General features: G+C 35.9%; 1 protein-coding gene across 1 annotated transcript; it reads left to right on the forward strand.

The window, feature by feature from the left end:
- The first annotated feature begins 812 nt into the window (after positions 1-812).
- On the forward strand, positions 813-19823 carry DAZL (deleted in azoospermia like). The gene is made up of 11 exons (XM_026006466.2): positions 813-1101; positions 7940-8086; positions 8355-8446; positions 9021-9072; positions 9491-9554; positions 9646-9785; positions 11170-11241; positions 12163-12213; positions 13200-13313; positions 14647-14745; positions 17864-19823. Exons 1-11 carry the CDS (start codon positions 1099-1101, stop codon positions 17915-17917), a joined length of 888 nt encoding a protein of 295 aa, XP_025862251.2. The 5' UTR covers positions 813-1098; the 3' UTR covers positions 17918-19823.
- The last annotated feature ends 140 nt before the right edge of the window (positions 19824-19963 follow it).

Consider the following 19963-nt stretch of genomic DNA (forward strand, 5'->3'; position numbering starts at 1 on the left):
TTACCCTCCGTGAGGAAAGAATGCTGGAGTGGTTCCCAAAGTTGTGTGATTTGCTCCACCAACTGCCCTACAGCTCACCCTTGCTCTAGGCCTTGTTTCTCAGACCTTGAGAATGTTCTAGAATTCTCTAAGCAGGCCTCGTTTCCTCCGCTAAGGCCTAGAAAATAAACGCTCGCCCTCACCATCTGAACTCCCTGAGGGAAGAAATGTTTGCCTATTTTCTTGAATCCTGTAACTACCGTATCTGGCTGTGGTCACTCAATTACCACCGACATGTTTCTTGAACTAGCGAATGCCCTGAACACTAATTTGGTCGGCCCCACCCGAGGTTTCTTCCAATCCAACCCCATCTACCTCAAACTTGACAGAAAGTCTCCCAAGTGTGTGGATTTTGGGGGGGGTCTCCTTCCCCGCTGTCTACGGACTTGGTTCTAGTTTCTATTTCCGCAGGCATTTAATTGATTTTGGAGGGGATGATAGGGATGATCGTGATCGGGCTGATCCTGTGTGTTCGGGGCGCCATTTTGAAGCTAGAGCCTAGACACATTAAATTCTTGTTTTAACTTTAACAGATACTTAAGGATGCATACTCATTTCAAGTGCGCCCCAAAGGCATTTTCGGGGTGATGCCTACGTCGGGGTGTGCGTGAGGGTGGTCTTGTCAGTCCGCCCACCCCAGGGCCGTACCTCCCCGGCTGCGGAGCGCCGGCCCGCGCGCACCCCCCGCATACCCCCCGCACACCCCCCGCTCGGGGAGCCGGCGTCCCCCCAACCCCCCCGCAGGGGGCGGGGGGCTGCCACCCATTGGCTGAGGCGTCTACCACGAGCCCCGGTACCCTGCGCAGGAGCCACCTCCCGGAGCCCGCGGGCCACGCCTCAGTTCGCCAGCACCCCTCAGCCTCGCCGCTCCGCTGCAGGGCTCCTCCGCCTCGCCGCTCGCCTTTGCCTCCCCTCAGTCCTCTGACGTCTCTCGCTTTGCCCAGCCGAAGCCGGGCAGCGGCACGAGCAGAGCCAGCAGCAGCCCCACGGGTGGTGCCGGAAGCGCGGCCTCCACTCCCCCTCGAGCCCCATCAGCGGGAACTGCTGGCTGCCGCCATCATGGTGAGTGGAGGAGGAGGCCTGAGGGGCCCACGCGGGGGCCAGTCTCCCCGGGGGGCGCAAACGCGGCTTTTGGGGCGCGGCGCAGGGGTGGGGGCGCTGAAAGTGGGGCCACCCCGCTTCCCTGTTCCGGGGTGCACGGCAGACGGGGCCTGAGAGAAGGGCGAGGCGGCCCGGAGGGGTGGAGGAGGGGCCGGATGCCCGCGGGTGGGGGGGCGCGGCCCTCAGGACCTGCTGCCCCTCCGCCGGCGACCACGTGCAGGGCCGCGGCCTTCACACCGCCGCGCCTGCCTCCCGCCGCCTCCGGCTGGGTGGCGGGGCAGCCCGCGGTGGGGCCGCCGGGGCTCGGGGAGAACCGCGCGCCCGCCCCGCCCCCACCCCCACCCTCCCCCTCAGGCCTCCGGCCTCCCTTCCCGCGCTCACCCTGTGGAGAGGAGGCAGCGCGTCTCCCGCGTCATGGCGTCGGGCCGCCGCTGCGAACGCCGGCCGGCGCGGGCTCTGCGGAACTCGGCTGCCGCCTCGGAGGGCCAGAGTTGCCTCCGCCGGTGGTTCCTTCCCGGCCCTCGGACGTGGGGAAGCGGGCGTCGGGCCGGGACTGGAGCGCTTCGGCGGCGGCCGCTCGCGCCTGACCTGGCGTCGGGGGCTCCCTCGTGCGGCGGCCTCGGGCGGACGGGCCAGGCCGCCCGACGCCGTCGTGGCCGCGCGCTCGGAGCCGCCCGCGCTGCTGCCTCGTACTGGGTGGGGGGGGGCACCCTTCCCCCCTAGACGAACGAGGAGTTTAAACAAGACGCGCAGACCGTAGTAATTCCTCTCCGAGGTGTACGTTTCTGTGAGTTTGGGTAAATGGAGAGTTGATTCACCGCGGGATTCAGCTCTGAGCACTTCTGACCCAACCTTTCGTCACAGATGTTTTTTATAGTATCATCAGGATTCTTCAATTTCAGAACTAAAGGGAGGAAATTTAGTTTATATTACTACATATAAATACTAAAAATACAATTTTGCGTAATGTTCTCTAATACTTATTTGCGTTGTCATTATCCTTGTTACTGATTAATTATTAATCACCGAGTTACTATGAAAAATCCTAATATTTTTTTCTCTCCATTTTTAGAGGAAAAGAGGGGAAATGCGAATAGCTCCCCCCCCCCCGATTATAACAGCGTATTAACTCATTTTTATTTTATTTTAACTCAGTTTCATTTTAAGAAACCTGGTCCGTCCCAGCACCTTTAACCACTGTTCAACAAGTGCTTTTGCTGTATGTATGCCCTTCCAGGTGGTTTTTATGAATGTACTGCACGTAGAGAGGTGAACTTTATTTTATAAAACTTGTGCCATGCCACATAATAGTATTTTATTATATTCCCAGTGTCTTTCACCTAATAAATATGGTGGACCTTATTTCAAATATAAATTAACTTGTATGACTTCAAATACATAGTCTTAAGACTATATCATTACTTATTTTATCAAATTCTCATATAATGAGTACCTTTTCTGCACGAAACAATACTGTAGTAAGTATACTTGTCCAAATGTTTTGACATGCTTATTCCATTAATCACTGAAATTAATTGCCAGCAATGGAAACAGCTAAACTGGGTGGGTGTGGAGAGTTATGCCCATTTTATAACAATTTTAAATTGTAGTATATCTTTCCAGGTTAGTCTTAACGGAACCAGGTTACCAGTATGTTTTCCCACTGTTTGTAGAGTGAGCTCTTCTCCACATTCTTTTGATAATTTTTAAAGTTGCTAATCTAATAGCTGGAAAATATGTTTTGATGTGCTTTTTTTTGACCTTTAATGAAGTTGAAGTCGTTAGCTTTCAAAAAAATTTTTAATAGATTTTTAATGCACCTTTCTATTTGGATGTTTATCTTTAATTTAAAGGATTTATAAAAACTATTAATTCCTCATTTATAGTGGTAAAAAAGAATTGTCTTTATTCCCTAATTTCAGTGGAAATGGCTGTTTCATTTTAAGCCTGATGTTAGCTTAAGATTACTTCAACAAAGAAGATTCTTCCATTTTACTTAGGTTTAAGTGAATGCTGCTTAAGTGTATTGTATTTAAAAAATACATTGCTGTATTTTTAAAATTAAGTGAATGCTGTATTTTTTAAAATGCTTTTTCAGGGGATCCCTGGGTGGCGCAGCGGTTTGGCGCCTGCCTTTGGCCCAGGGCGCGATCCTGCAGACCCGGGATCGAATCCCACGTCGGGCTCCCGGTGCATGGAGCCTGCTTCTCCCTCTGCCTGTGTCTCTGCCTCTCTCTCTCTCTCTCTCTCTCTCTCTGCGACTATCATAAATAAATAAAAAAAATTAAAAAAAAAATAAAATGCTTTTTCATTAAGGTGAATTACAGTTATAGATTTCCTAAGAATGAACCATCCTTGAGTTTTCAGTATAAACTGTTAGTTATATGTTTTTAAAATCCTGCTGGAAGTTTACATCTCTGTGTTAGGGACAGAGGTGAACCATTAGCTTTTGATTAGGTTTTATTATTTAGGTGTTGGTTTTGTAAAATGGAATTTTTTTCAATTATGGTGTCTGAATTCTTTTATTTTTTATTTTATTTTATTTTATTATTTTTTTTTTAATTTAATTTCTTTTTTATTGTATTTTATTTTAGTGATCTCTACACCTAGCCTAGGGCTCAAACTCACAACTCGGAGATTAAGAATGTCTGCCACTGAGCTAGCCAAGCACCCCTGAATTTTCTTTCTCCTATGCTCTTTCTTCTGTCTGCCCTTGTTTCTGTGTTGGTGTCCTCCATACACACCCCCTACACGTGCACCAGTTACTTTACAGTTTGAAAAAACTCCTAGTGAAACTGAGCTAAAAATCAAATATTCTTTCCTTTCCTAAGATTTTTAAAAATTGACTTTTTTCTAGAAAGCTGGCCATTTCACGAGATTTCCGTATTTATTTCTAGAGACTTTATACATCACATTCTCCTGTAATATGTGGTCATACACCTTTTTAAAAAGACAAATGTAGATTTTTGCTTTCTTGTTCTTTTTCTTGCTTAGCTTTGTTTATTGTGTGGATTTTTCCCCTTTTCCCCCTAAGAGTCCACTCTTGGATTTACTTACGAGGTTTTATTCTGATTTTCATTTCCTAGTTCACTTTAGCATCTTTGTCTTTTTTTTTTTTTAAGACTTTATTTATTTATTCATGAGAGATAAACAGAGAGGTAGAGAGAGACAGGCAGAGGGAGAAGCAGGATCCTTGCAAGGAGCCCAATATGAGACTTGATCCTGGAGCCCCAGGATCATGCCCTAAGCCAGAGGCAGATGCTCAACCCAGGTGTCCCAGCCTTTTTATTAGCTACTTCTGTGGTTAGAACTCTGATGACTACAAATTATAGACTTTTTTGTAGTCAGTTCTAGATCTTAGATTACTTGCATGTAGATACAATAGTTGAATGAAATAATGTTAAAGAGCTGACGTCCCAAGAACTTTAGTGATATTTTTTCCAGCTTTTTTATTTTTGTTATTATTAAAGTATAATAGGGAATATATTACTGTAAATAGTAGTGATAAGATTGTGTATATAATGGCCTCCATGTTCTCCCCTACTTAAGATCCTAGCATTACTCATCTCAAAACCCACCAACTCATTTTGAAGGTATATGCAAAAAATAATTACTTCTTATATTTAATTTACATGAAACTTTCTGTATACTATTGATGGTTAAGATTAATACTTGAACATCGACTTTTTTACTTTAGTCTATGCATTTATTTATGGAGTATTTTTAGCAATAGTTTAAAAGTATTAAAGGTTGTTTTTTGGTTACAGATGTTGTATATATAACTACATGTAAGTATACACTAGAAGCTTAATTCCTGATCAGTCTTGTTAAAATGGAGTACTTTGCTTACTTTGTTAGCTTTGAGTGCCACCTGCTGGTTGAGGACTAAGACAGGATAGTTAGTGCCTTAAGATATTAAGACACTCGTAAAATGATTTGATGAATATTATATTTAATATCTCAATTAACCAAGCAGTAAATATCAAAATCCCAAACCAAAACAAACTTCCTATAATATATAATGGCCTTTACCCTTCCTCAATTATTGCTTAGTGTCTCAAGCATCCATTTTATTTCTGTAAATAGAATATGAGAATTAGAACTTCGCTTTTTGATTCTGGATACTATTACAGGTTTCTCAGCTGTGACTCTGTTGATATTTTGGGACACGTAATTTCTTGTTGTGGGAAGCTGCTTTTGCATTAAAGTATTTTTACCATATCCTTGGCCTCTACCACCAGATACAAGGAGTACCCCTTAGGTGTGACAACCAGAAATGTTCCTGGACCATAGAATCTCCCTGGGTTGAGAAATAATACGTTATAATAACGTCTTATAATCTGGCACAGTTTTCTTTTCTTTTTTTTTTTTTCTGGCACAGTTTTCTGACCTGATGTTACACTTCTGAATTAAAGTACATTCATCCATTGTTCACAGACAGATAATCTAAATAGCTTGTCAAAAAGAAAGCTTTCCAAAGTTCATCCACAAATGAAGGGGAAATTGAGAAAGAGAAAAAAAGTCTATAAGAATTTCAGAACCACTGTTTTGTTCTATTTGTTTTGAACTTTTGAAAGAGCTAACTAGAAAGGATTGGTAAGTTTTATAGTGAAGAGAAATCTAGTCAAGTTTCAGTAGTTCAAGATGCCTGGCTTATGGAATAATAGACCCATGTAGAAACACTAAAATTAGAAAACTAAGAAAAAAAGATAAAGCTTCAGAAAGATATTTTTATACTACTTTGTTGTCATGAAATATTATTATGCTATAGTTACAGAAAAGAATCAGGAAGTACGGTTACTCTTAAACAATGCAGAGATTAGGGACACTGACTCACCCTCCCTCCACACACATTCAAAAGTTGGCATATAACTTTTGACTTCACCCAAAAGTTAACTGCTAGTAGCTCACTGTTGACCGGAAACCTTACTGGTAACATAAAACCAATGATAAACACAATTTGTATGTTATATGGATTATATACTGTATTCTTATAATAAAGTAAACTACAGGGAAAAAATGTGATTAAGAAAATCCTAAGGAAGGGAAAAATGCATTTACAGTACTGTATTGTAGTTTTAAAAACATATCTGTTAATAAGAGGACCTCGGCAGTTCAGATCCTTGTTTTCAAGGGTCAGTTGTATGTACACAAATTAATAAGAGAAGAAACAAAACACATTTGGTGATTGACAGTTTTGATTTCATCTCAAATTAGTATAACAGTTTGTAGAATTTTAAATTAACCAGTAACTTCTAGCATCTAACAAAATAGGAATTCTATCTACCTTAGTATTGTTACTAATTTCTATAAAAATTGCCGTGCTCGCTTTTTAAAAAGTAGGTATCAGTTGGTTTCTTTCGTTTTTGTTTTTCTGTATAAGAGGAAATGTAATAGGTTTCTCTCTTGCAACGGTTCATATTTCCCTCTTAGAACCAATAAACCCTTCATAAATGAATTCCAAATAAGTGGATGTGCCATAAACTAGTTCCTTGAAGTTCCAAATGAAATTAGTTGTTAATAATAAAATATCTACAAAATAAATAAGCAAACAGTAGAACCAGGGAAGAAACTTTTTAATCTATTGAAAATAAATTCAAATAACAGGACACTAACTTATATTTGCATTCCACATTATACTTTACAAAATGAATTCACGGATGTTATCTCACTTCTTTCTCAAAGCAATATTCCCAGATATAAACAGCTGCCAAGTAAGTGGCTTATAATCTAGTGAGGGACATGAACCTAGATCTGACTAAATCAATTTTTGTTTCACTATGCTATACTACTTTTCCAACATATATATGTTACCAGTAAATTTTGCTTCAGAAAAGTTTACATTAATCTTAGAATGGAAGGACTTAAGATAGAATTCTGAACCCGATTCCAGAAAAATAATGAGTTTCACATGTGAGTCTCTTTATCTGAAAATAAAGATAGTACCATTTATTTCTATCAGCCCACTGTGAAAATTAGAATTATCAGTTGGATTGATCTGGAATTACTGAAGAAGGAAAATGTTATTTCAAAAGATACTTTGAACATCCTAGAGGAAAGGATTATAAACCTTTTTTAGCAGGACCTATGGTATGTGAGCAAATAATGTTTTCATGACCATTTCCAAAGTAAATGCATACTAACACATGGAGTATTTAATTATAAAATCCATGTTAATTTTGGTGACTAGAAAGAGGAGGCAAAGCAAATTGGTTTAAAGCTTTGATGTGTGTTTTTGATGCAAATTTTTTTAAAGTTCATTTATCTTTTTCAAAGATTTCCCATGATTTTTAATAAGGTATTCAGTGAAGTGAAAATTTGCTTACTGGCATATAACAGGATGACTTTAATAACAATTTTTACAAATCTGAACTTTCCCATTCACAAACTCAGTATAAAGTCAGTATTCTACTTTAAGATATGATGATGAGCAACACTGGGTTTAAGAAGGTACTATAACCTTTTGTTAAAATTTTGTGCTGATCTATTCTAATTATTTTATTTGTGGGTGGGGGGTGAGAAGGGGCAGAGGGAGAGAAAAATCTGAAGCAGATTCCACAACCAGCACAGAGCTGACATGGGGCTCAAGCTCATGACCCCTGAGGTTATGACCTTAACCGACTGAACCACCCAGGTATCCCTGGTCTGATTATTTTTAATCCTAAACCTGAACTAATCTGTATTGCTGGCCAATTTACTATTAAAGTAATTTTGTACTTTAAATACAAAGTTTATATTTCACATCATGCGTGGTTTTTACATGAGTATCTAGTGATGATAACTACTTTCCAAATTACAGTCTGCTGCAAATCCCGAGACTCCAAATTCAACCATCTCCAGAGAGGCCAGCACTCAGTCCTCATCAGCTACAACCAGCCAAGGCTATGTTTTACCAGAAGGCAAAATCATGCCAAACACCGTTTTTGTTGGTGGAATTGATGTTAGGGTATTGTATTTCTATTTCATTTATTTAAAAAAAATATTTAGTAAATTATGGGATTTGGGCTCTGTTGTAAACATAAGGTTTTTTTGGTGCTTCATGTAGATTTGGAATTGGTTTTCAACCCATAGAGACCACAAGTATCTTTGACAAAGATCTACAGGTGGTTTGGGGATACTTAGGGGAGATATTTCCTCATCTTCAAATCTTTAGAGTGTAATTGAAAATTTTGAATGCTGAATTTTTACGCTTGAAGTCAAATTCTTCCCTGTAGATGGATGAAACCGAAATTAGAAGTTTCTTTGCTAGATATGGTTCAGTAAAAGAAGTGAAGATAATCACGGATCGAACTGGTGTGTCCAAAGGGTGAGTAAAACATGTTCGGTATGAATGAAGTATTAAAAACATCTGAGCTCTAGTATCTTTATAGAGTAACATAAAAAAAGAATTCAAAATTTGTTTTCTTATATTTGTATAAATTTGTTGCTTTGTTCCTTTCGTATATAGGATAACAGTTGGCTATCAGCTCTTCTATTTAGTCATTTTCAGTGTTTGTATATATATAAACATTTCCCATTTTCGTTTATTTTACTTAAGTGGATTAATCAGTTTTATCAAAGTTGTTTTCTTCATGTATTATACAGTATCTTAAATTTTAACCATCTTACCTTAGGTAATAAATGCAGGTTCATAGATACGAATTTTCTATTAACAAATGATGTCCCACACTATTTTAATCCTCACACATTCTGACATAGATCGGGGAAGAAAATAAAAAGCAGTAAAATTTATAGAGGATCGATCGTGTACATCTAACAAATCTTTACCTCAGTATATTCTTCATTCTTTATCATTATCACTTTGTCAATTATTTCATGGAATACTAGAAAAGTTTTATACTGTTACAGTGGTGATTTTTATACATTATCTGTCTTTCTAGCTATGGATTTGTTTCATTTTATAATGATGTGGATGTGCAGAAGATAGTAGAAGTAAGTAATCTTATGGCAAAGTCTCTTTCAGTTTAAGGATGCAATGTTTAGTGTTGAGTCCTGAATATATATAGCCTTGTATAAAATATAGAAATAAACTTCTTGTTTGAAATCCAAACCTAGACGAATCTTGTAACTTGTCAGACCTGTTTATTTCTAATTGGACATCTGGCTTCATGACCTAGAGACAGGAAAGGTTTCAGACAGTGTAAAGGTTTTTGATCAAATTCCAAGACTCCTTTCAGTACTTGAGTGGTGAGGTTAAGGTAGCTTCGTGCTGATAAATTCTGATTTAGTATGTGCTTATTATTGATCCTCTCTGATGGTAGAAATTTTAGAAGATTGGAATGTTTACCAAAGTCTTGGAAGTGAAGACTTTGAAAGTGAATTTAATGTTATTTTATTGCTTTATTTTCAGTCACAGATAAATTTCCATGGTAAAAAGCTGAAACTGGGACCTGCAATCAGGAAACAAAATTTATGTGAGTAAAGAGAAGAATTGTTTTTGTTGACATGTATAGCTTTTCAAAAAACTAAAAGTGGGCATTGTTTTTGTTTTATTCTTTAAAAAAGGTGCTTATCATGTGCAGCCTCGTCCTTTGGTTTTTAATCCTCCTCCTCCACCACAGTTTCAGAGTGTCTGGAGTAATCCAAACACAGAAACTTACATGCAGCCTCCAACCATGATGAATCCTATAACTCAGTATGTTCAGGTAAGAATTTTTTTTTAAATTAGTACTGGAGACTTTATTGATATGGACACCTTAAAAATGAGCCAGTCTCACTTTTTACTCTCTGTGACATAAGTTGTAGAATTTCCATAATAGTGATAATACTGTCTCTTTTTCAATACTTTGAGTGATGGTCAAGGAAATTTATTACTTTTGTTAGAAATTTGTTGTTCTTTGTGTTTTTTCTTACATCAGACTAAAATCTGCTTATATATAGTTTGTAAACCTTTATCTTAGAACTGACTTCTGTGGCCACAAAGAACATACTCCTCCATTTTCCCCTCCATTGATAACTCATAAAATATCTGAAGGTGGCTTTTTTTCATGTATTTGCCTGGTTTATTCTTCTCTCAGTTTGGCAATTCTAGTTACTACTTACTTGCTGTGATTTTCAGATACCTTCTCACATAGATTCCTGACTTCTGGGTGTATTCTTGTTCTAGAATGGATAGGTTTCTGATGACTGAACTGTATTTGTACATTCTGTGAGTTTCTGGCATATAATTTGATTAGTCCTGGTTTCTTTAATATTTGAAGTGGAATTTGGAATACTTACAATCTCCTATTGCTAAATAACATTGATTTTCTTTTTCATTTTACTTCAATTTAAAAGACATTTGCAGGAAAAGAGAAATAGTGAAGTCGTTCTATAGTGTCTCTCATTTGTTTACATTTTTTCCATCTACCTGAAATGTAAGATATATCTCTTATTATTTTTCTTGCTCTAAACATGGTTAGAAGAAAATCTCTATTTGTTCCTAACATTTACTGTGAGGTTATTACTTACTTGGGTCTATTCATATGTGGTATTAATAGATGATTTCAGTCAGTAAGTATTTATTGAAAGATGAAAGGCATTCTTTTTTTTTTGTTTTTACAATTTCAGGGTTATGTACAACCCTTACCTTGTAGAAATGAAATACAGAAAGAGCCATAAAGTGTGTAGGAGGACTGTACATTGACTACACATTATCCCAAAGGAATACAAAACTGCTTAAAAATATTTTAAAGAAATAACAGATGTGTTAATAAGAGTTTAACATGGAAATCTATTCTAATAGAGCTTTACCACCAGTGTAAGGAATAAGCTTCCTACTGGGGATAAATACACAAGTACGATAAATACAGATGGGCAAAGTCAGTCACTTCCCTTATTTTATCTCTTCCTTTTCCTCACCCAAAAGACTGACATTTGAAAGAGAATTATTCTGTATGAAGCCAATCACTCCAATAGAATTCTGAATTTGTATATAGAAAAATAAGAGTTCTTTATTTTCATACTTTGGTTGTATTGGGAATAATACTTCTGTATAGTTTTCAAGAATTTTCCTTGTTAATGCATTCTTTCTATAAACTTTTTTCTCAGGCATATCCTCCTTATCCAAGTTCACCTGTTCAGGTCATCACTGGATATCAGCTGCCTGTTTATAATTATCAGGTAACTTAATAGGGAACAAAATGATTTACTTTGGAATACTGAGTCCTTTATTTATATAAATTTATTTTATTTTCATTTAAACTAGTTGAGTATGCGCAAAATAAAGTTAGAATTAGTTAGGAATTAGAACCTTTATTTAGAAAAAAACCTTTATTTAGGAAAAAAGGGAATTTTTTTTTTAAGATTATATTTATTTATTTATTCATGAGAGAGACCAAGAGAGGCAGAGACCTAGGCAGAGGGAGAAGCAGGCTCAGTGCAGGAAGCCCGATGTGGGACTCGATCCTGGAACTCGGGGATCAGGCCCTGAGCTGAAGGCAGGTGCTCATTCGTTGAGCCACCCAGGCATCCCACGGGAATGATCTTTTGAAAGGAATATACTTAGCACAAAGTTTTCTCTTGTACTGTCTTCTAGGATTTGGTGTCCTCTTCTATATTTCAACATACATTCTTCCATTTTTGCTGTCAAATAGCTGAAATGTCCAGATTGACTTTTCAAAGTTTTTCTAGTAGGCTAGATCAAAATAAAATGATTTCTCAGTTCTTAGAGCACTGAATTCCAATTATATTTGGTAGTGTTTATTCTAGCTGAATACTAAAAGGTGCAGTTCTCTCAGTTTCTACCATAGATATGACTGTATCTATGACCCATAACCATTATCTTTGGTGATAAATTCAGAGAACTATTTAAGCCAACACGGAAAATTCAGAAGAAAGTTAGAGTTTGTATGTGAAAGTAACAAACCTTCAGGTATTAGAAACCTAAATTACTTCTTTCTTTCATTGTTTCTTCTACTGTAAGTTCAAGGATTCAGCTTGACAAATACCTCAACATTGTCTTTCACATTTCTGAAAACATGTAGGAATGGTTAACTAATTGTTACTTCCTCTCTCTCTCTCCTTTTTTTTGTTTGTTTTAAGATGCCACCACAGTGGCCTGCTGGGGAACAAAGGAGTTATGTTATACCCCCGGTAAGGTGAATTAGCCAAACATATACTTCCTTTTATTTATCTTTTATTTTTTTAGAGAGGGGGAGAGAGCAAATGGAGGGGAGAGGCAGAGGGAGAAAGAAACTTAAGGAGGCTCCATGCCCAGTGCGGAGCCAGATGTGGGGCTCAATCTCACAATCCCAAGATCATGACCCGAGCCAAAATCAAGAGTTGGACACTTAATGGACTGAGACACCCCTTCCTTTTTCTTATTTTAAAATGTTTTCTTATTTTAATTGTTATAATGTTTCATGGCCTTTTGCCATCACATGTATGCCTAGAAATATTTTTTAATTTCCCTTTCACATTATGTGTTATGTTTTATTAATTTCTTGTCAACCCAAGTATATTCTTCCATGCAAGAAACTGTGCTTTTTGTTTCTCAGGTTGTTCTTATATGCTTAAGCCAATGGCTGCTCTGCATACAACAGGTGCTAAATTATATATAATCCAAGAAAGGTAGTATTAATACCTATGCTAATTCTAATTCAGTGAATTTGGAATTAGTATTCAATCTGTCTCTATTTTTCTACCCATAAAAAAAATCTGTTGAAGACAAGCGAATGTTTTGTTAATACTGGTATATATTACATGAGAAATAAAACAAGAGGCTGTTATCTCTATAAAACACTTAAGCCTTTGTTACTTTTTATCAGCATTGGACCTTTGAATGATATGAGTTAAAATCCTTAGGCACTGGGAAATTCTCATTCTATTACTACATGTTGGAGTTTCTTTTTCTTAGAGCCCTTCTAATCAGATTTTGTTGAAGTTTAGAAGACTTTTCAAAATAAAAGACTGCCTTAGTGAATTTCACCTATTCAGTTTAGTTTCTGAAATAATGTAAATTGAACTTCAACACAACCCACTTTTAAATCCTCAGTATAAACTCACTTATTTTGAAGAATATGTTGTTTAGAAATGTATCTAATGTACATCTGTTTGATTATACTTCTATCATAATGTAGGCTTATACCGCTGTTAATTACCACTGTAATGAAGTTGATCCAGGAGCTGAAGTTCTGCAAAGTGAATGTTCAGTTCATGAAGCTACTCCGTCCTCAGGAAATGGCCCACAAAAGGCAAACATCTAATTTTGTTTATCTTTATATTCTCACAGTTATTTTTTAAGTATTAACAATGGCCCTTTGAGACACAAGCTTCTTTTTTCAAATTTAAATATGGAAGCCAAAATTTACAGAGCTCAAGTAACTGACTAATAATTTGGCAGTTTTTGTAAAAATAGATGAAATTTCAGGCACCCCCAAGCTTTCACTGTTTACATATAGTTTCTGATTCAGTCGTCTTTTTCTCTTATATTTGCATTGTTTTTTAAGCCATACTTCAATAACTATTAGCATAACTTGGTGGAATGCAGTAGACAGGTGGGTTTTTTCAAGAATTCTCTCTTCAAAAGAGAGATTAGTATGAATTATATTTACCTTTTTTTTTTTTTTTAACCAATTTAAACATTTACTTAGCTAAGTAATAGTATCCAGTTGTTTGTGGCATTCTCTCCATAACATTCATTATATATGATAGCAGCTCTCAAGAGTGGTGGAGTCTGTATTGATAATTGAAATACTGAAATAGGTGGAGTTGCTTTTTTTTTAATATTAGAACAAATTCCTGACAGTGCTCTCTTCAGTGCTCCTGTTTTCCTTGAATGAGTGGGAATGTGGAAGTAGGTGATGTGGTGGGAATGTGCATAACAACCTTGAAGGTTTCCCATTGGATTGTGTGAACTTTGTCCATGTGTTTCTCAGTGGAAAAAAATGAGAACTGCTGAACTATAGAGTAAAAAAGATTCCTTGATCTGAGTGATGATTATAATAGTTATAATGACCAGTTCCTGGATATTTTTTCTTGGAATGTTGAAGTTCATTGTTGCTTATCTAATAGGAAAAATTAAAGAGCCTTAAGCAAATATCTGAGGGTTTTACTAAATTGAGCTTTACAATCAGTACTTAGGATTCTGAAATATTTTAAAATTTTCATGAAAAGGTACATATTAAGTGACATGTAATTACATGAAAATGTAATGTATTGTGAATTACATTCATAGTCCTTTATGGATTACCTTAAGGATTCTTTAGGGAAAAGTACATGTATTCTATTTTCTTTAAAAAGCTTGTTACAGGGCAGCCTGGGTGGCTCAGCGATTTAGCACCAACTTCAGCCCAGGGTGTGATCCTGGAGACGGGGGATGGAGTCCCACGTTGGGCTCCCTGCATGGAGCCTGCTTCTCCCTCTGCCTGTGTCTCTGTCTCTGTCTCTCTGTCTCTGTCTCTCATGAATAAATAAAATCTTTTTTTTAAAAAAAAGCTTGTTACAAAAAATAAAAAATAAAAAGCTTGTTACAGTGAGTAAAAGCTATAATCTTTAGATTACTGAGAAAACTTCCCTTTTTTTCAGAAATCTGTGGACAGAAGCATACAGACTGTGGTATCTTGTCTATTTAATCCAGAGAACAGACTGAGAAACTCTCTTGTTACTCAAGATGACTACTTTAAGGTATGAAAAAAAATAGTATACAGAATAAAAGGCGTATTTGTCAGCTATGAAGCATATTTTTTTCTGTGGTATACACATACATTTTGAGATTATATAGAGCATTTAATTGAACATTAATTGAACATTTTGGCATTTGACTGTAAGTCAAAAAACCTTTGTAAGTGAGTTTTACCTGGCCATGTATTTTATGCTGCTCAAACCTTGATACAGCTTGTCCTTAGGGAAGAAACCTTTAGCAGAAGCTTATAATTGAAAAGGTTTGTGTAAAAGAAGAGAGTTGGAAGAGAATATTGGCTTGACAAATGGAAAAAGAGGAAATTTTAGGTTCACAAGGCAGAGAACATACCTTGGATACCACAGGTTCAGTTTCATACCACTGCAATAGGGTGAATATGCAATAAAGTAAGTCAAATGAAATTTTTTCCCAGTACATATAAAAGTTATGTTTACATTGTACTGTAGTCTATGAAGTATGCAATAATAGCATTCTATATAAAAAATACAGTATGCCTACCTTTAATTAAAATATATTTTATTAAAAAAACAAAAAAATATATCTTATTGCTAAAAATTGTTATCTGAGCTTTCTCAGAATCCCTGATCACAGATTACCGTAACAAATAGAATACTAATAATAAAGTGCAAAATATTAAGAGAATTACCAAAATGTAACACGGAGCAATTGCTGGAAAAATGGTGCCAGTAGACTTTCAATGCAAAGCGACAAACCTTTAATTTGTAAAAAATGCCTTATCTGTGATATGCAGTAAAATGGGTGACGCCTGTGCATGGATATTAAAGAGAAGAAAAGAAATCAATCATCCAGATGACATACTTGAACAATGTAGGGGAAAAAGATGTAAAGTGAAGCAGTGAAAAGAACTGAGTAGAAAATTAAAATTGATTCAGAGTTGGTGAGATGTGGGTGTTTGAATTTAAGAAAGTTCTGGTTTCTGATCCTGGTTCTGTCACATTGGACAAATTACTTAAGTCTTACAAAGGCTCTAGTTTTTACAAGTCTAAAATGAGACATAGGACTAAAGGTTCTTTGGATCTCTTTAATTCTGAGTCTGTGATTATGGAAAGGAACTAACTACTCACTCTAATGGGGACAAGAATATTGTGGTTATCAGTAAAGGGAAATTTGTTTTTATAATAAGTTTATTAAGATGTAATCCACGAACCATGCAATAAACCTATTTAAAACAAACAATTCCATTTTTATAGTTATTCAGAGTTGTGCAGTCATGACCACAATTTTGGAATATTTTAATCAGCCCTTCAGCCATTAAGTGGTCACTTTTTATTTCTTCCCAACTCCTCTATCTCTAGAGAACCACTAACTGCTTCTTTTAGAAAGATTTTCCTATTCTGGACATATCATATAAATAGAATAATACAATATGTGGACTTTTTTGACTGGCTTCTTTCACTTAGCATAATGTTTTTAAGATTCACCTATGTTACAGTGTGTGTAAATACTTTGTTTATTTTTATTTATGGACATACCACCCTTTGTTTATTTATCACTTGATAGACAACTTGGGTTGTTTCCACTTTCTGACTCTGATGAGTAATGCTGTGAAAGTTCATGAATAAGTTATTCTGTGGACTTAACGGTTTTATTTCTCTTGGGTATATACCTGGGAATGGAATTAATGACTAATAATAACTATGTTGAACCTTTTGAGAAATGGCTAGAATTTTTCCAAAATGACTATACCATTTTATAATCAAAGGGGAGTTTTTTAACCATGGCTTTGTGTCTTAAAACAGGGAAAGGAGAATAGCTTTTTTCTATCATTGGATGGACATAGGATGAAACTTACAGTCTTTTTAAAAGGGTATACTAAGGAATTCCTATAATACAGAAGAGTAGAGCCATAGCAGGATTAAGTTCTTAACCATTTTCTCAACAGAGAAAGTAAAACATATTTCTTTAATGTTGACATTTGTTCTTTTTTTTTTGTCTCATTATATACAGACAGTATAATTTAAAAGGAAAGAACTAGGATTGTATGACAGCCTACCTTGCCCAAAGTACTGAAGGTTAAATAGTACTTAAATGATTTGTTTGCAAAGCAGAAAGTAGTCTTTAAACTTGAGTTTTCACCTGATATTAGGCAAAAGCTTCACTTTGAACCTTCAGTCTTCCATCCCTCTGGGCTAGGAGTCACAAATTGGTAGTTTGAGGTTGTCTGGTATATACACCTATTTTGATTAGCTAAATGCTACTGTTGTTTTAATCAAATTTGAATGCATTGAGGAGGGCATACACTGTTTCTCTGTTGTCCTTACAATTTTTTACATCCTACCTGACTTGTGAAGATACTTGAGTTTGTGACCACTTTTCTGAGCTTTAACCGAAATAGGATATTATCCTATTGACAGATTGCATAATTTCCAAAAGCCACTATTCTTTATATGACAACTGAATTTTAAGTCTCGAGGAAAAGGGCACAGTTAATCTCTTAGAGAAAAGAAAATACCATCGATGTTATTTGTTCACTCCGCTCCATTTGTTTTTTAACAAATATATACAAAAATATATATATTTTCATAATATCTGCACACGTTTGCAGGCAACATAAAGTGAAAGGAAAATTTTACATGTATTTTTAATTTATATCCTCATTTCCTAAAGAATGATAGATCTTCATCACAAGTTAAGGATATGCCTTTAAATATGCCCAAGCTTTTATTTTTTAACTTAAAAACATAGCATTTCAGTTTGAAGTGACGTGCTGTATTCAAGCTATGATTTCTACCAGATGCACTTGTTAGTAACAACAGTACTTTTAAAAATTATGTTTTCCACCAGCTGTCTCTGGGGCATCACTGCCAGATCATTAATTAAGAATCTTCATAAAATGATACTGACTCCAAGTCCTCTGTTTCTGAGTTTACTGAGGTTTCTTTTTAAATTAAATTGTTGAATAAAACTAGTCATTGATACATTTGTTATCTTAAAAGTTCAGGAAGACTTCTCAGAAAGGATCACTTTTCTCTTATTTATAGTTTTAAAAATGCAAAATAAATGCTTTAAGTATTTTGCGACTATCATAGTGATAATCAGAATTTTCAGTGAAGTAAAAAGGACTGTTTCTGTTTTTTCTAGGATAAAAGAGTGCATCACTTTAGAAGAAGTCGGGCAGTGCTTAAATCTGTGTGATCCACTTTGCTAACTTTCTAGTCTCATGGGAAGTTGCTCGTTTTGAATATTAAGAAGAGACTGAAAGTTTTCACTATTACAGAAATTTAATTCTGAATTTTGACCAATCACACTCAGACTTTCTTATAGAAGTTGTATTAGATTGCCTAGTTTTACTTTACATTGAAACTGTTCTTCATTAGATGTTTATTTAGAAACTGGTTCTGTATTCAATATATAGTTGAAAGTAAAAAATAATTGAGACTGAAAGGAATAACTAACATTTATCTGTAAGGATTTTTTTTTTATTGAAATTGACATTTTAAGAGTTTAAAAGCAATTGCTGATTTTCAGGAAATTATTTTAGAAAACCTATTTTGAAAGGTCAGAATTTTGATATTTTGAATTCAAGCATTTCACTTCTCTGACAAGTACCTGTGAACAGTACGCTATTTACAGTATTCTTTACATTTATGATTTGTCTCAAAATTTACCACAAAAGCAGAGTTTGTAAAACTGTATTTTTAATCAGTGGAACTCAATATATAGTTAGCCTTATTGAAGTCTTTCTTGTCTAAACCCAGTAAAAGATTCTAAACAAACAGTCCAATCAGTGGGTCTTATGTTTATTAGTTCAAAATACTTGTCTTTTTATCTAGAATCCAAACATAGATATCCTATTTGATTGGGATGATAATTAGGATGACTAAAATTCTGGGCCTAATTTTTTTAAAGAATCCAAAACAAACTAAACTTTACTAAGTACATAAGCTTCTCAGTGAGTTACCATTCTCCTTTTATCTTTTAATTCTTTTCCCTTGAAATGCTAAACTCAATGGCTGTATCTTAAATTGTGCAAAATACTGGTATTAAAGAATGCTGAAACTTTTTTTATGTTGCTTAAAGGTTAATCAGAGTACCTGAAAGGAATTGTTTTTATAAAAACATTAAAATATTAGTTATTTGTTAAAGAGCAAATATATTTTATTTTTGCTTGTTAGCCTATTTCCTTTTTTAAAGTAAAATATGTTTAGAAGAGTCAAAGTAGTTGTGTTTCAAAACCACTAAAGTTGTGTGTATCTCAAGGACATAACTAGAGCAGAGTTAACAATCATTTCTAGATTAGATAGTTTCCTTGTTAAATTGTGACAGATAACTAGAGCCTCTTTGCTGTCCCTCCAGTCTTGATTTTTTCAGTTGGTGGCACCATTCTTCTAGAGATGTGCTCCTAGAATAGGTGATAGAAGAGAAGTAGCAACATGAACAGTTTGAGGGCTAAGCCTTGGAAAGGTGACAATGGGATAAAACCTTTCTAAGGGAAACACTTGTATCAGCATCATTTGACCTGCCATTGAAATGAGTTTAAAGTGGCTTCTTAGCCTTTCTTTTCATTGGTCCCTTCACTAAAACATGGAGACTCCATTTAGCCCTAATATAAGGCAACTACCATGGGCCATATCATCAGTCCCCATAGTTGTTTTATAATCCCCAATAATTTTTACTCTGAATCTGAAGAGAAGAATCTTTTAGCTTAGGGATCCCCAAGAAGACTTTCTCATGCCTCAGAATTTGAAAATGCCCTGAAATTTGTCCTTTAAAAAATTCTCCACACTTTTTATTGGGTGTGCTATAACATTCTTACGTGTATCATTCTGTGATTAAATTTCCAAGCTACTCTAAATGGTACCTAAATTTGAAAGAGCCAATTCTAATTATCCTAGTATGACCTTAAGAAAAATAAGAGAATAAACTTTATTTTTCTGCTTTTTTGTTGGACTTGAAGTATTTAAAACAAAGAGACAAAAGTCCTGAACCTTTCAAAATGGAAAATTAATTTTAAACTTATAAGAATGTTCTTATTACCTATTGTTGATACTGTCTTTGCATAAATGAATAAATAGAAATAAAGAATTTTTTTTCCCAAAAACATTTTCAACCTATTTATTCTTGTCATTATCTAAAGAGATGGTGGGGAATTTGGTAGGTAGTCATGTGACAAGGTTTAGATCCTTGAAATTCAAAAGTGTAAATATTTTTGTATATATTAATCTGGTGGAGTTCGTTTTT

Source organism: Vulpes vulpes, chromosome 11 (genome assembly GCF_048418805.1).
Source record: "Vulpes vulpes isolate BD-2025 chromosome 11, VulVul3, whole genome shotgun sequence".
NCBI classification, from domain to species: Eukaryota; Metazoa; Chordata; class Mammalia; order Carnivora; family Canidae; genus Vulpes; species Vulpes vulpes.

Bases quoted from the DNA above. Each gene is read 5' to 3' on its own strand.
- DAZL (XM_026006466.2), top strand. The intron at 8,087-8,354 runs GTATTGTATTTC...TCTTCCCTGTAG, and splicing joins TTGGTGGAATTGATGTTAGG to ATGGATGAAACCGAAATTAG. The intron at 9,073-9,490 runs GTAAGTAATCTT...CTTTATTTTCAG, and splicing joins ATGTGCAGAAGATAGTAGAA to TCACAGATAAATTTCCATGG.